The sequence below is a fragment of the Macrobrachium nipponense genome, chromosome 20 (assembly GCF_015104395.2).
Source record: "Macrobrachium nipponense isolate FS-2020 chromosome 20, ASM1510439v2, whole genome shotgun sequence".
Lineage (NCBI taxonomy): Eukaryota > Metazoa > Arthropoda > Malacostraca > Decapoda > Palaemonidae > Macrobrachium > Macrobrachium nipponense.
The window spans coordinates 28,258,225-28,273,741 of record NC_061089.1 but is presented as its reverse complement, the minus strand read 5'-3'; the positions used below and the strand labels follow the sequence as shown (position 1 = coordinate 28,273,741).

Below are 15,517 nucleotides of genomic sequence, written 5' to 3'. Positions count from 1 at the left end.
TTAGAAAAAAATTATGAGTAATAACTTGACACGGAGAAGTTGGCAACCTGATGAAGTATCTGTAAGGTGTAAAATCTAGTTAATGATTCCCTAAAGGGAAAATTTAGGTGAAGATTATCAAATGAAGATAAAATAAGTGGGAAAAAGATTTCATTAAGGAAAATTAGCATGAAGCAATCCCAAGGTAGTATTGTAAAAACAGTGGAAATTCTGAACAGTGATTGATAAATGCGGCTAACATTTGAAAAGTAAAGCAGTTACATGCTGTGGGCCTAGCAATCCTGGTATCTCATCTGCAGTGCTACTTCTGCTCATTTACCTGGTGGTCAAACACTCCAGTTTCTTTGATATTCAGAGATAGTGAATGAGGTCTGTATCTGAGTGACAGGTTTATGATGAAGTAAGTAAATAGTACCAGTAACTGATCCAGTACTATAGATTCAAAGATTTTCCAAATCATCTAAACCAGATTTGGTTCTATTTGATTATAGAGGGTAGTTTAACCAGAATGAATTTCAAATGCTTAAAATGTGTTTACCAAAGAGTTTGAGAGCAATCATGAATGTTTTGAAGATGAAGGTAGTATAGAAATGGTTGTAAAATCAATAAGTAGTACTGTATTACTCGTACAATATTACTTTTTAGAATAGGAAATTCATGAGTTACTTTTCTATCTTCAGAACATTAATCTTAATACTTTGCACCTTTTCATGTACAGTATTTAGTAAAATGAATAATAGATGGGGTAAGTGAAGTAAGTATTTTTTAGCAATTTTAGAATAGACTAGTACAGGCAGTCCCCAGTTATCAGCAATCCGGTTTTATGGTGCTTGTCTAGCACCATAAAATCAGCCATTTATGGAGCCATAACGGGACGAGTTCCGGTCGGAGCCATAGGGATGCTTATGGTACGCCATAAGGGTGCTTATGATGCCGATAATCAGTTATCAGCGCCATAAGCGACATTATGGCGCCATAAAGCACTGAGTTTTGGTTAATAGCGGTTTTCACTTATCGGTATGCCCCCAGGAACAGAACCCCCACCAATAACCAAGGACTGCCTGTATGTAATAAGATATGGGGTAAGATTGATATGCATTTTTGAGAATAGTTTTAAAGTATTTTCCACCCAGCAAATGGAAAAAGTGATATCCTTGGACTTTTTAACAGATGGTCAGTCTGCGAATGGGCAGGACTGTGCACCGAACTTACATGGGGCGAAGATCAGGATGCTCGCAGCCTGCTGTTATAGCATTATTGCTGATATCATGTTTCATCTTCATCCTCTTCCACTTAGCGAGTATGGTACCTAGGAAGCCAGGTAAATCATTTGCTCTTCAGTGAAAGCATTTTTCTTTGTTATACAGAAAATTTATTATAGAAGCATGTGTTGACAACACTTCATGCAGAATACTGTATTACTGTATCTATCAAACCAGGTTTTAAAATATATATTGAAAGATTTCAAAGTTGGATAAAAGTAAATTACTGTTTGATCTTTGATGCAGTATTAAAATGTGGTACAGTTTTATGGATATATACAATATAAACTTCCTTCTTGCTGAAAAACACTCAGGTGTAGGGTAAGTGTATGTTAAGCTTTACAGTATTCATGTTGCAGAAGAATTTATTTAAAAGAATATATTATCAGAGATTTTGGTATTAAATTAACCATATAATACAGCTGAAGCTGTATTATATGGAATTCAGAGATTCTAAGATGCTATAAATCAATGCCCGCATTCATATCGTAAGTACTAGCTAAGAATTGATGGTTTCAAGCCTATGTTACAACCCTGGTAAATAACAGTGAAATCTAGTAGTAGTGAATGTTTGATGTGAATGATTACTTTGGCCATTATTTCCAGATAGATTATATATATATTATATATAATATAATAATATATAGATATAATAGATTATATTATTATATAATATATAGATATATATATATATATATATAAATAATATATTATATATATATTATTATATATATACTATTTATATATATATATAAATATATATATATAATATATTAATATATATATATATATATATATATATATAATATAATATATATTATAAATAATAATATAAGATATATTATATTAGATATATATAATATATATATATCTATATATATAATATATATATATAATATATATATATAATAATATATTATATATATGATATCTATATGATATATATTATATATATAATATATATATATATATATCTATATATATATATCTATATATATATATATAATATATATATATATATATATATATCTATATAAACAGAATATTATATACATATATCATATATATATCATCTCTATATATATCTATATATCTATATCTATAGATAGATATAATATTATATATTATAATTATTATATAATATATTTATATATATATTATATATATATAATTAGATATATATAATATATATAATTATATTATATATATATATAATTATAGATATAGATATAATATATTATCATAATATAAATTATAATATATATATATAATATTTAGAATATAATATATATTATAATATTATTATTATATTATATATATTATATATAATATATATATATATATATATATATATTATATACGTAAAAAATTGTCCAAAGAAAAAAACAGCTAAAATATACCCAGTGATTAGCAGAGAAAAAATATAGAAGCATTGCTCAAAGTCTAGCCACTGACTTCTTAACTAGGCTAGTGAGCTCTGATTGGACATAATTGGCCAAATTGTTATGTAACGAATTCTGCTATGTGGGTGGTTGTTATTGGGAGGGTTTTTTTTTTCCAAACAGTGTGACATATCTGCATCTTCAAAGTACCCAAGTTGCCACAGAGATATGGCTATTTACTTATTCACTTCTTCATGGTACGGAAGGGACAAGTGGGAGGGACATGACTTTGCTTTGGCTTGGCAAGCTCTCTGGTGGCATTATAAGTTTAGGCATTTATCCACAGAAGTAGAATTTCTCTTAATCCTCCTTTTAACAAGACATTGTAAACAAATCAGTTACAGTGATACCTTGATTTAATGGACTAATAGAGGGGGAAGGTTGTCCTTTAAAGTTGATTGTCTGTTAAAGTGAAGCATTGTTTTTTTTTTCGTGTCCTAAGGGATATTTATTGGTAGGCTAGCCTTGGCCTAGGTGCGATAGCCACCGACATACATGAAAAGATTCACATTATGAAATAAACTGATAATAAAGGTAATAAAACCATTATACCTTATATATAATTGGCATATCTTCATAATAAATAGCCTATTTTTGAGGAATAATTTCACATCAATGAAATAAACTTTTATCAATTTGAGACCAGCAGACAAAGTGTTAACATTGAATAATGTTTCCACTTGCAGTAACGTTTATCTTTCGGTAACCTTTCAGAAACTTTAATGGTAGTGTAATTACGGTAGTAATAGTGTTTAGGATAACATAATATTGATTTTTCATAAAAAATGCATGATCATTTTTGTGGTAAATAACTGTTTAGTAATTCAGTCATACAAACAATAATTATGTACAATACGTAATTATCTTACATTATCGTATTGTTAGGGGTTTGTGATGATTGGCAATGAGACATAAACAAGACAATGTTTCCCTTTTAGACAACATGCACAGATGGTTTTTGTAATTTAGCTTTCGTTTCATACTACAGATATGAGATAAATTCATGAAAATTTGCCATAATTTTTTACCTCATCTTATCTAAAGGTCATCATATACACAGAAGTATATAGTAAGTTCTAATTTTACACCAATGCTGAAGTTAGTGCCACAGTAAACAACAGCGGCCACTACCCTTGGCTGGATTTTGTCCGTTGAATCTGATGTTCATTGGTTTCAGTCCGTTAAATTGAGGTTTTACTGTATTTTGTTTTATGTGATATAACTAGCATAGATATGATACAGGTATAGTGCATATTGTATACAGGAAGTTGTGTATGAGTCATGTATAAGTATGCAAATGTCTTTTTCAATGTATTATACCGTTTACTTGGGAGTTAAATCTATTATATTTTATATTATTGTGGAAGGAAGGTTCTTGGAACAATTGTGTAAGTGAAGTCCTAATGGTTCTTATACTTAGTGTCCCCATACCAAACCCACTGATTGCTCCTAGCTAATTAGTCAGACTACATAAGAGCTGAGGTAACTGGATACAGAGGACCTCAGGATCCAGGAGCATAGTATAAACAAGGCCAATGTCCAATGACAATATGGCAAATTTTTAACCAATTTGTATTTTTCATAATGGGCTTCCATTTTGGCACACAATATGAGTTTAATTATATGATAGTTTTTTTTTTTTTTATAAACGTTATTGAGTACTATGTAGGTTGCTTCTTAGACTTTCTATTTGTAAAATTATGCTACAGTCATACCCCTACATACCAAAGTCTCTACGTACAAAAAATCTAGGTTATGAAGGCAAAGACGAAGATTTTTTTGCTTCTTTGTACGAAAATAATTCAGGTTACGAAATGGTGCATGTACCGTAAAGTCCGAGATTCGCCTGGGCCACAGAGAACAGTTTCAAAACTCGCGCACCGCCAACTCGGTAGACTCGCCACCATCCTCCCACTCTCCCATTGGTTCCTGATGCTAGTCACCGCCGTAAGATCCTGCTCTCCTCTTGGTCAGCATCTGTCCCATCATGCCTCTGTGTAAAGGCGATCCTTGACCATTTTTTGCGGCAGCGTTATCGTAAACACCTGGAATTCGTTCGTTCACATAGATTTCGTTTGTTAACGTAAATTCGTGTTAGTGATTTCGCTTTCGCTGTACTGTAAGTTACTTTATCGTGTTGTGTGTAAACTTAATTTTACGTTATTAGCCATGGGTCCCAAGAATGTTGCTGAAGTTCACGGAAAGCAGAGGATGCTTTCTATGGAGATGAAGATGGAGATAATCAAGAAGTGTAAATGTTTTCTGCTATTTGTTAATGTGTTTCGTAAAGTTTAGTTAATATTTTCTACCATTTTTTAATGTTTCGTAAAGTTAAGTGTTTATGTTTTCTGCCATTTGTCCTCCTCCTCTGTCACCACTTTCGGACATCGCCTCACTCGAAAGGTAAGGTTCCACATTTTACTACATACGTACGTACATGTACGTACAGTATTTCTTGTACCCTGTACACTAATACACTTTATTTACAAGTACAGTCATGGTTAGGTTAGGTATTGAATGGTCCAAATTGTTGTATTTCATTGTTTATTGGTCAATTTAGCTTTACTATTATAAAATTTACTGTGGTGTTTTTGTAGGGGTTGGAACAAATTAGGCAATTTAGTAAATGTAAAACGTAGTTCGAGATACGAAAAAATCAGGTTACGAAGGCCGCTTCGGAACAGATTAATTTCATATCCTGAGGCACTACTGTAAATACATCGGGTCCCCACACAAACTATTCAAATACAGTAGTGCCTCAGTTTACGAAATTAATCCATTCCAAAGCGGCCTTTGTAACCTGATTTTTTTTGTATCTAGAACTACGTTTTACATGTACAAAGTACTATCCTACTTACAACCAAGTTTGGTTCCGACCCACTGGTTGTAAGTCAGAATGGATGTAAGTCGAACCTTAGAAAGTGGCCAACATACTGGGTAGGGTATACTATCAAACCCTTGCTATATAAAAGTGCCTACTTAGTACTGTAATGTAATGTACAATCATTATTTCAATCTTTTTACCATAATGTACTTCTACTAATACATTTTAATCATTTATGTAATAGTATATATTACGTACAATCAGGCATTGAGTTACAATGGGGTTAGGTTCTTGCATGCATGTCAGAAGTCGATTCTTACGTAAATTGGTTTGCAATTCAGTCTACAGTACAGTTAATACCAAATGATGCTGCAGATAGGGCAGGGTAACTCAAACTGATGCTGCCTGAGTGATGAGAGTTCTCATGAGATGGCGCAGTGCCAAGTAACTCAATGGTCAACTGTCTGAAGAAAGGTTGTAAGTACGAGTGGTATGTCGAGCAGGTTGTAAGTCGGATATTAGTTGTAAATTGCCTAATTCGTTCCAACCCCTACAAAAACACCACAGTAAATTTTATAATAAAACTAAACTGACCAATAAACAATGAAATACAACAATTTGGACCATTCAATACCTAACATAACCTTTATTGTAGTACTACCTGTAAATAAAGTGTATTATTAGTGTATAGGGTACAAGAAATATTGTACACACATGTACGTACATATGTAGTAAAATGTGGAACCTTACCTTTCGAGTGAGGCGATGTCCAAAAGTGGCAGCAGAGGAGGAGGACAAACATGAACACTTAACTTTATGAAACATTAAAAAATGGCAGAAAACATTAACACTAAACTTTACGAAACACATTAACAAATGGCAGAAAAAATCAACACTTAACTTTACAAAAAACTTAAAATTGAATTTTTTTTTTTTTTCTGATTTTTCCTTTTTTTTTTCTTTTTTATACTTTACATTTTTTTTTTTTTTTTACAAAATTTGAATTTCTTCACCACTTTCAATTTTCTGTTTTTTCGTATTACTTGGATCTTCCTTTTTGCTTACTACTAAAGGCCTCTTTAAAAAATAACTATCCAAGGAAGATTCCTTCTGCCTGCTTTTCAAAATGTTCCTGAAACGACTCTGGCAAACGTCATCGAACTGCGCAAGCATACGACCTGTGTAAGCCTTTTCGGGTGTCTTTTCTACAAATGATTGCACTTCATGAAAAGCAGGTAGAGCATTCTTAATTTCTGCCATTGTCATAGGGTCCTCCTCCTCCTCCCCGCCGCTGCTAGAGAACTCTTCTTGAACGACGTTATGTTGCATAGCTTCCAACTCCTTTAGGTCATCCATCATAAGCTCCTCTTGGTGCTCCTCGAGAAGGCCATTGATGTCGTCCTCATCGACAACCAGCCCCATGGACTTGCTGAGGGCAACAATCTCGTCAAGATCTCGTTGCAAAACAGTTTCAGGATCGTCAACTGTTTCTGAATCTGCATCAACTTCGTCCATGTCGAATCCCTCGAAGTCTCGGGCGGATATGGCATCAAGCCTGAGTTTCCTCCACGAAGAATTCAAGGTTTGCCTCGAAACCTCCTGCCAAGCTTGATCGATGAGTCGGATGCATATCACGACATCGTTCCAAAATTCACACAAGGTGAGGTTTGTGGTATCAGTGATGTCGAACTATCTCTTGAAAAGATGTTTTGTATACAGCTTCTTGAAGTTCGATATCATTTGCTGGTCCATGGGCTGGAGGAGAGGGGTGGTGTTAGGTGGAAGATAAAGAATCTTGATAAAAGAATACTCCACTAGGATATCTTCCTCGAGGCCAGGAGGGTGAGCAGGGGCATTGTCCAACAACAGCAGACATTTCAGAGGGAGGCCCTATCTTCCAAGAATTTCTTCACTGTCAGGCCAAAACACAGATTTACCCACTCGGTGAACAAAAGTCTTGTTACCCAGGCTTTTGCATTAGCCCTCCACATCATTGGAAGCTTCTCCTTTAGCACTTTGTGGGCCTTGAAGGCTCGAGGAGTCTCGGAATGATAGACAAGTAGGGGCTTCATCTTACAATCCCCACGGGCGTTGGAACAAAGTGCAAGCGTAAGCCTGTCTTTCATAGGCTTATGCCCTTGTAGCTTCTTCTCTTCCTCCATGATGTATGTCCGACGAGGCATTTTTTTTCCAAAAAAGGCCAGTCTTGTCACAGTTGAAGACTTGCTGAGAACTGTAGCCTTCCTTGATCGTCATCTTGTCGAACGTCTTAATAAAGGCTTCGGCGCTTTCGTGTCTGAGCTGGCAGCCTCCCCATGCCACACCACCAAATGGATGCCAGTCCGTTTACAGAATTTATAAAACCACCCCCGAGAAGCCTTTGAAGTCTGGGGTTGCCGTCGATGTCCCTTCTCCTCCATCGTCTTTGGCCTGGGCAATCAGATCACCGAAAATAGCACTGGCCTTGTGGCAGATTGCCGTCTCGGTTATCATATTGCCAGCGATTTCTTTGTCTTTAATTCTTACAAGAAGCAGCCTCTCCATCTCATCATGCACGTGGCTCCTCTTGTTGGACAAAATAGTCACGCCCTTGGAAGGTGTAACTGCTTTGATGGCTTCCTTCTGCTTGAGTGTGGTGCCTATCATCAACGGATTTCGGCCGTATTTCTTAGCGATCACACTCAACCGCATGCCAGCTTCATACTTTATAATTATCTCCATTTTTGTCTCCATAGAAAGCATCCTCTTCTTTCCATGAACTTCAGCAACATTCTTGGGACCCATGGCTAATCAAGTTAAGTTCACACACAACATGATAAAGTAACTTACTACAAAGAAAGCGAAATCTCTAACAGGAATTTATGTTAACAAACGAAATCTATGTGAACACACGAATTCCATGTGCGTACTATAACGCTGATGCGATGAAGTGGTCGAAGGACGCCTTTACTTATAGAGATGATGGGACAGATGCTGACCAATAGGAGAGCAGGATCTTACGGCGGTGACTAGCATCAGGAACCAATGAGAGAGCAGGAGGATGGTGGCAAGTCTACTCAGTTGCGGTGCGCGAGTTTTAAAATTATTCTCAGCAGTCTGGGCAAATCTCGGACTCTACCCTTTCACAACCTGAATTATTATCATATACAGAAGCAAAAAAATCTTTGTCTTTGCTCTCGTAACCTGGATTTTTCATAAGTAGGGACTTTCGTATGTAGAGGTTCCACTGTATTTACTTGTAAAAATATATCTGACATGTGACTTGTTAGTGATTGTAGTAGGATTATGTAATTGCTAATTTACATTATTTGTTTCTCTGCCATTGATAAAAAAATTATTTTCATCTTTGAAAAGGTAATAAGAATACTTTCTCTAAAGAAAAGATTAAACTAATGTAATATGCTTTATTTTCAGTGCCACCTAACTTTGCCTGGGCTGCCAATGCTTCGAGAAATATAACACTATATATTAGACCCAACGAACCAACTTCTCTCCTTCAACCGAAAAATTTTTGCAAGCCAAATCCTTTTATTTTGTTTGTTGTCCCTAGTGCAATTAATAACACCAAAGAAAGAGTAGCCATAAGAAGAACTTGGGGTCAGTGGGCAAATACTCATGCTTCAAGAGTTTTAACAAAAGAAGAATCTCCACCAAATAAAAATAATCAGAAAAGTCCCTTGGAACCTTATGTCCATCCAGCTAGGCTGTCCAAACTAGTCTTTCTGCTTGGAAAAAGTCGTGGACAAGACCCTATAAGTAGCTCAGTTCTTGAGGAAAGTAGATTATATGGTGATATTGTTGTTGAAGATTTTGTTGACTCATACACTAATCTTACATTAAAATCAGTGTTTATGTTGAAATGGGTTCACCAGAATTGTCCCAATGTTAACTTTGTAATGAAGGTTGATGATGATATTTTTGTCAATGTTCTTAATCTTGAGCAAGCTTTGATGAATAAGACTGTTGCTAAAACACCACTTCTGCTAGGAAGTCTCATTTGTGGTGCTAGACCAATTCATGACCAGTGGTCCAAATGGTATACTCCAAAGTATATGTTTCGAGAAGGTAAATACCCAAATTATCTATCTGGGACAGGTTATGTTATTTCAGGAGATATAATTCAGTCTCTCCTGAAAGCTGCCTTATCCACAGATTACTTTCACCTAGAAGATGTCTTCATTACAGGGTTGTGTGCTAGAACTATAGGTGTTCGTGCTGTTGATCATGTAGGTTTTAGTTATCAACCAAGAGCCATTAGTGCATGTTTATATCGAGATGTGATTATGGGGCATGGTGTTTTACCTTCAGAAATGGTCATACTTTGGAACAGGATGAACCACCCAGCATCCTTTGAGAAATGCCATCCTATAAAGAAATCAAAGTTACGAGGTCACACTCCAACAAAATGTAACTGGAGATAGGAATAACTCAAATGGTCACATGCATGTAATTTTTGTGAGATTTTATATTGATATCCTGGGAGATGCAAACAGTCTTAGTTATCTCATGTGAGGTGATAGTTGTTCATCTTTTTTACTTTATGAATCTCAAAGGAAGAATCTCAAAGGAATTTTGTTAAGAAACTTAGCTTGTAGATTGTAATGGAGGTATTCAAACCAGTTTTACCTTGTTGAAAATTTGATGTGTGCATTATTTATTTTTAAATTTTTCCATCTACTGAACCCCACTGTTGACAATCTCACTTCACTTGTTACTTAAAATCCTAAATGCAAGGTAATTAAGATTTTAATCATACTATTCTATAGTGTCTTGCAAGGAAGAGGTAAAATTTTTACTTGAAACTTAGTCAAGATGGCATTATCTACCATATTTGCAAATTGTGCCAAGTATTATAAACCTAGCTATATCTTTTTCATTAAAAGCATGTGTAATAGCTTGACCCCATCTGATTGTCTGATTTTATTTGGTAAAGTATTCAGGTGTTATAAAGGGAAGTAAAATACAGAATCTCATAAGTATCAGTGCTTTATTGAGTTTTTAATGTTTATTTAAAGCTTGTAGTGTCAATACAAACTCATTTTGCCATGGAACTCTTGAATACTAATTTTGTTTTAATTTTATAATTGTAGGTTATACTAGTTGTACTTGAAAAGTAGTAGTGGGTAATGATAAAGTTCTTTGTTGGATTTTGAATATTCTTATTCCAACTCTGGGGTCATCTTCTGAGGGTGCCAATTTTATCAAGGCCATTTAGTTGTGTTTTTGCATTCTTTTTGTTCTTATTTTAATAGTATGTAATACTTTAAAATATATAGTTCATGAATGTAGAGACTATTTATAGTATAAAAGTGTTTCAAGTGAACAGTTTTCTCTTGCTGAAAGTTAATGACTTTGTTAAAATTGTTCAGACATTCCTTATTTGTATAGTTTTAAAAACCTTACTAAAACAAACAAATGAATATCTAAGGTAAATACCATAGACAAACTGTATATAAATCCACCTTTAAGAAAATATATTGAAATCCACCTTCAGGAACATAGAGAATATTGACTGGTGATAAAAGGATCTTTCCTGAAGGTACTGCCATTCAGCCTGGTGATCACATACCTTCAGCTAATAGGTTTTATACATGCGACTTACCCGGCAGATATATACTTAGCTATAGACTCCGTCGTCCCGACAGAATTCAAAACTCGCGGCACACGCTACCGGTAGGTCAGGTGATCTACCATTCCCGCCGCTGGGTGGCGGAATCCCAACCATTCCCGTTTTCTGAGCCAGATTTTCTCTGTCGCTGAGGCCGGCAACAACTGTTGTTTGGTCTCTCCTGATTGGAATTCTGCTCTTTTGCCGAGAATTGGTTGGACTCATTTGGTGAAGTACTCTTGTTTATTCTCGGGATTGGCATACGCTTATTTTGGACTGGATTAGGACTTGGATTGGGTTTTTTCTATTAAGATGGATGAAGTTAAAGTAACACCTAAGTTTAGGGTTTGTGCAAGGGAAGAATGCAGAACTAGGTTGTTTAAAGCAGAGGTAGATCCTCATACGCTTTGTAGTAAATGTAGAGGTTCTGAATGTGCGGTTGATAGAACTTGTGCTGAATGTGAAGGGCTTTCGGAGCAAGGATGGAAGGATTTAGCTTCTTATATTAAGAAAAGAGAGAAGGATAGAGCTAGGAAAGCGTCAGCTAGAAGCTCGAGTAGATCTTGTTCTTTTGAGCCTGAATCAGAGATTAACAAACTAGATGATGTTTCTCCCATAACCTCAGCCCCTTCTCCCTGTGTTGAATCTAAGGATTCATTTTCAGAAATGGAAAGAATGAGATCCTCGATCAGGGAGCTTCAGGAGCAGCTTAAAGCCATGGTAACACAAGGTAAGAGTGCCAGTGAATACAGTGACCCCAGTGCAGTGGAGGGGGCGTCTGATCGGCTCCGCATTGCTCCTAGGCCTAGACCGCTTCCAAACTCCCAGGACCAGGGGAGGAGGAATGTCAAAAGCCGCAGGGAGGATGTGGAGCATCCCCAACGATCAGGCGTCCCTTCGGCAGACCCTGAAGTATCGACCCAGGCTGCCTTGGATAGCCGTAGAAAAGGCATCCTGGAAGAGTGTTTTTCTGCGTCGGACTCCTCCTCGTCCAGGCGTGGATGGAGCTCTGCTTCGAAGTCTCGTCCTCTGAAGAGATCGTGGGTAGCGCCGAAAGGAGACGCTTTTGATTCAAGCCCAGAGCGATTTCCAGAGGATTTTCCTTCGACTAGTAAGAGGGCGAGAAGACCGTCTCCAGCGCCTCAAGATCCGACAAAGCTTTTCCTGCTTAATCTACAGGAGCAAATATCCTCCTTGGTAGGCGCTCTACATAAGGATTCGTCTCGAAGGAAAGACTCCTCCCTTCCAGTGAAGAGATCAAAATTATCTTCTCCTGGTAGGAGAGAAGTTCCTCACTCTAGCAGGCGCTCGTCTCCGGAGAGACTCTCTCGTTCTCCCTTTAAACGATCCTCTCCTATCTATAGGAAGAAAGTTCCCAGCGGTAGCCGCTCGCAGAGCAAGCGGTCAGCTACGTCTCTTAGGAGAAGTCAGGAGTCGGACTCCTCTTCTGAGGATCAGGATAGGCGTCAAGAGCCTAAGAAGCAGGAGCTTGTGAGAAACACAGAACCTAGTAGGCGCCAAGAATATTACAGGCGTATGGAGCCTAACAGACGCCAGGAGTCTTGTGAGAGGCGTCAAGAGCCTACAAGGAGTCACGACAAGCGCCAGGAGTCAAGCAGGCGCCAGGAATCAAGCAGGCTTCAGGAGTCGAGCAGGCGTCAGGAGTCGGGTAGGCGCCAGGAGTCGAGCAGGCGTCAGGAGTCGAGTAGGCGCCAGGCGCCTTGTACGAGCTTAGGTCAGAGTAAGACCCCTTCGCACTTTATGAGTTCTTCGGAGAGTAGGAGCCCTTCACCTGGTAGGAAACAGGTGCCTGAGAGAAGATCTCGTGCGTTTAAGAGCTCTATTGCGCCTTGTAGTAGCAAGGATTTGTCACACGGACGACGTTCTTCTTCGTTTGACAGAAGTCCCTCGACAACTAAGAACCGCTCTTCTCCGAAAGGATCCCCGGCAGCCGGAGAATTAGAAGAAGTCTCGGATGAAGAATTACCTGTGGATGTGGTAGTCTCTGATTATAAGAGATTGTCCTTGTTGTTGTTGCAGGAGTTCGGAGATAAGCTGCAACCAGCGGATCCGCCCTCACCAGGATCTTTGCTATCGAGCACGAAGTCTCCAAAGGCATCCTCATTTGTAAAAATGCGGCCAGCCCTTAGTATGAAAAAAGCGTTCAAAGGATTTGGAGAATGGCTTAAGAATAAAAGAGAGGCGGGCAAGACTGTTTTTTCATGCCCCCCTTCAAAGTTGACGGGTAAACCTGGAAGATGGTACGATACCCAGGAACCTATGGGCTTAGGACTGCCATCATCGGCAGACGCAGATTACGCTTCCTTAGTAGATTCCTCAAGGAGGCGCGCTCTACTATCAGCAAAAGCTACTTGGGGGATGTGTGAACTGGACCATCTACTAAAGGGACTCTTTAGGACGCTCGAAGTATTTAATTTTATGGACTGGGCTTTGGGAGCCCTTGCGAAGAGAGCCCAAGATCCCGAATTTGTCACGATGGAAGAATTATCGAGTGTGTTATCGTGTCTGGACAGAGCGGTGATGGACGGTTCGGTGGAAGTGGCTGCTCTTTTTGGATCGGGAGTTTTGAAAAAGAGAGCAGTGTATGGGTCTTTCCTGTCCAAGTCAGTATCTCCTCTACAGAGGTCGGCCTTGCTATATTCGCCGCTTTCGAACCACCTTTTCCCACAGGACACGGTGAGGGATGTCGCAAAATCTTTAGCTGGAAAAGCCACACAGGATTTACTGACACAGTCAGCAAAGAGGTTCAAGCCGGCGGTTCCTTTTCAAAAGAAGGATAAAGCACCTCTTCAGCAGCCCTTTCGAGGAGCCTCTTCCTCATCAAGAACCCCTTTTAGAGGTAGAAGACCGGATACCAGAGGAAGACCTTCCAGGAGACCTGCGGGGAAGGCAAAATGAAGAAGAAGTCCTCCAGATAGCAGTAGGCGCCAGACTGTCGAAATTTGCCAGAGTCTGGGCGAAGAGAGGGGCGGACAGCTGGACCCTCTCGATCCTCGAGAGAGGATACCTCATCCCCTTCAGGGAATATCCTCCCTTAACAAGAACTCCAAGGGAGTTAACAGCGAGATACAACGATCCTGTCAAGAGTCAAGCTCTCCTGCAAGCAGTAGAACTTATGTTGCAGAAAAGGGCAATAGAACCGGTTCAAGATCTCCATTCACCAGGTTTCTACAACCGTCTATTCCTGGTACCAAAAGCCTCGGGCGGGTGGAGGCCGGTTCTGGACGTAAGTGCGCTGAACGTCTTTGTGATCAAGAAGAAGTTCTCGATGGAGACCTCTTCCTCTGTACTTTCTGCTCTTCGTCCAGGGGACTGGATGGTATCCCTGGACCTTCAAGATGCATATTTCCATGTGCCAATTCATCCGGCATCAAGGAAATACCTAAGATTCATGTCACAGGGAAGAGTGTTTCAATTTCGAGCGCTTTGCTTCGGACTTTCGACGGCCCCGCAAGTCTTCACGGGTATCCTAAGGAATGTGGCTCATTGGCTACATTTAGAAGGGATCAGAATTTCGATGTATTTGGACGACTGGCTAATACGAGCAAAGTCGAAGCAACAGTGTCTGGAGGACCTTTCGATAACATTAAAGATGACGCAGTCATTGGGACTCCTAGTCAACCTCGAGAAGTCCCAGTTGGATCCCCAGCAGAACATAGTTTATCTGGGGATTCGGATGGATTCTCGGGGCTTTCTAGCGTCTCCGTCAACAGAGAGAATAGAACGCTGCCTTACAAAAGTGTCGGGATTTCTAGGGAAAGAACATTGTTCCGCGAGGGAATGGATGAGTTTGCTGGGAACCATTTCCTCGTTGGAACAGTTCGTTTCCCTAGGGAGACTGCACCTAAGACCACTTCAGTATTATCTGAAGGAGAACTGGGATCAAAGTTCTCAGGAACTCGAAGAGTCATTCAGGATAACGGACAAGGTCAAACAAGATCTTCGGTGGTGGTTAGACCCGAAGAAACTCGGTCAAGGAATATCCTTGCATATAAAGAGCCCTCTCCGAGCGTTGTTTGCAGACGCATCGGACGTAGGGTGGGGAGCGACGTTGGATTCGCAAGAAGTGTCGGGAACCTGGGAAGGAGCGCAGGTGTCCTGGCACATAAACAAAAAGGAACTGAAAGCCATTCACCTAGCTCTCTTGCACTTTCAAGAACAGATATTAGGATCGATCATTCAGGTCAATTCAGACAACACGACAGCCCTAGCATATATCAGGAAGCAAGGGGAACTCATTCATTCTCCCTTTACGAGACAGCGAGGGAGTTGTTGCTTTGGGCGCAAGAGAAGCAGATCTCTCTTCTAACGAGATTTATTCAGGGAGAGAGAAATGTTCGAGCGGATCTGCTAAGCAGAA

The 15,517-nt window shown here is 38.7% G+C and overlaps 1 protein-coding gene across 5 annotated transcripts in view; it reads left to right on the top strand.

Moving 5' to 3' along the window:
• The window catches only part of LOC135224092 (beta-1,3-galactosyltransferase 1-like), a 78,105-nt gene extending 66,973 nt beyond the window's left edge, over positions 1–11,132 (top strand). For all 5 annotated transcript variants that reach the window (XM_064263020.1, XM_064263016.1, XM_064263015.1 and 2 more), the window contains 2 exons: positions 1,171–1,321; positions 8,943–11,132. In XM_064263020.1, the coding sequence (XP_064119090.1) occupies positions 1,171–1,321; positions 8,943–9,949 (1,158 nt within the window). In that variant the 3' untranslated portion in view covers positions 9,950–11,132. The remainder of the gene's footprint in view (positions 1–1,170; positions 1,322–8,942) is intronic.
• The last annotated feature ends 4,385 nt before the right edge of the window (positions 11,133–15,517 follow it).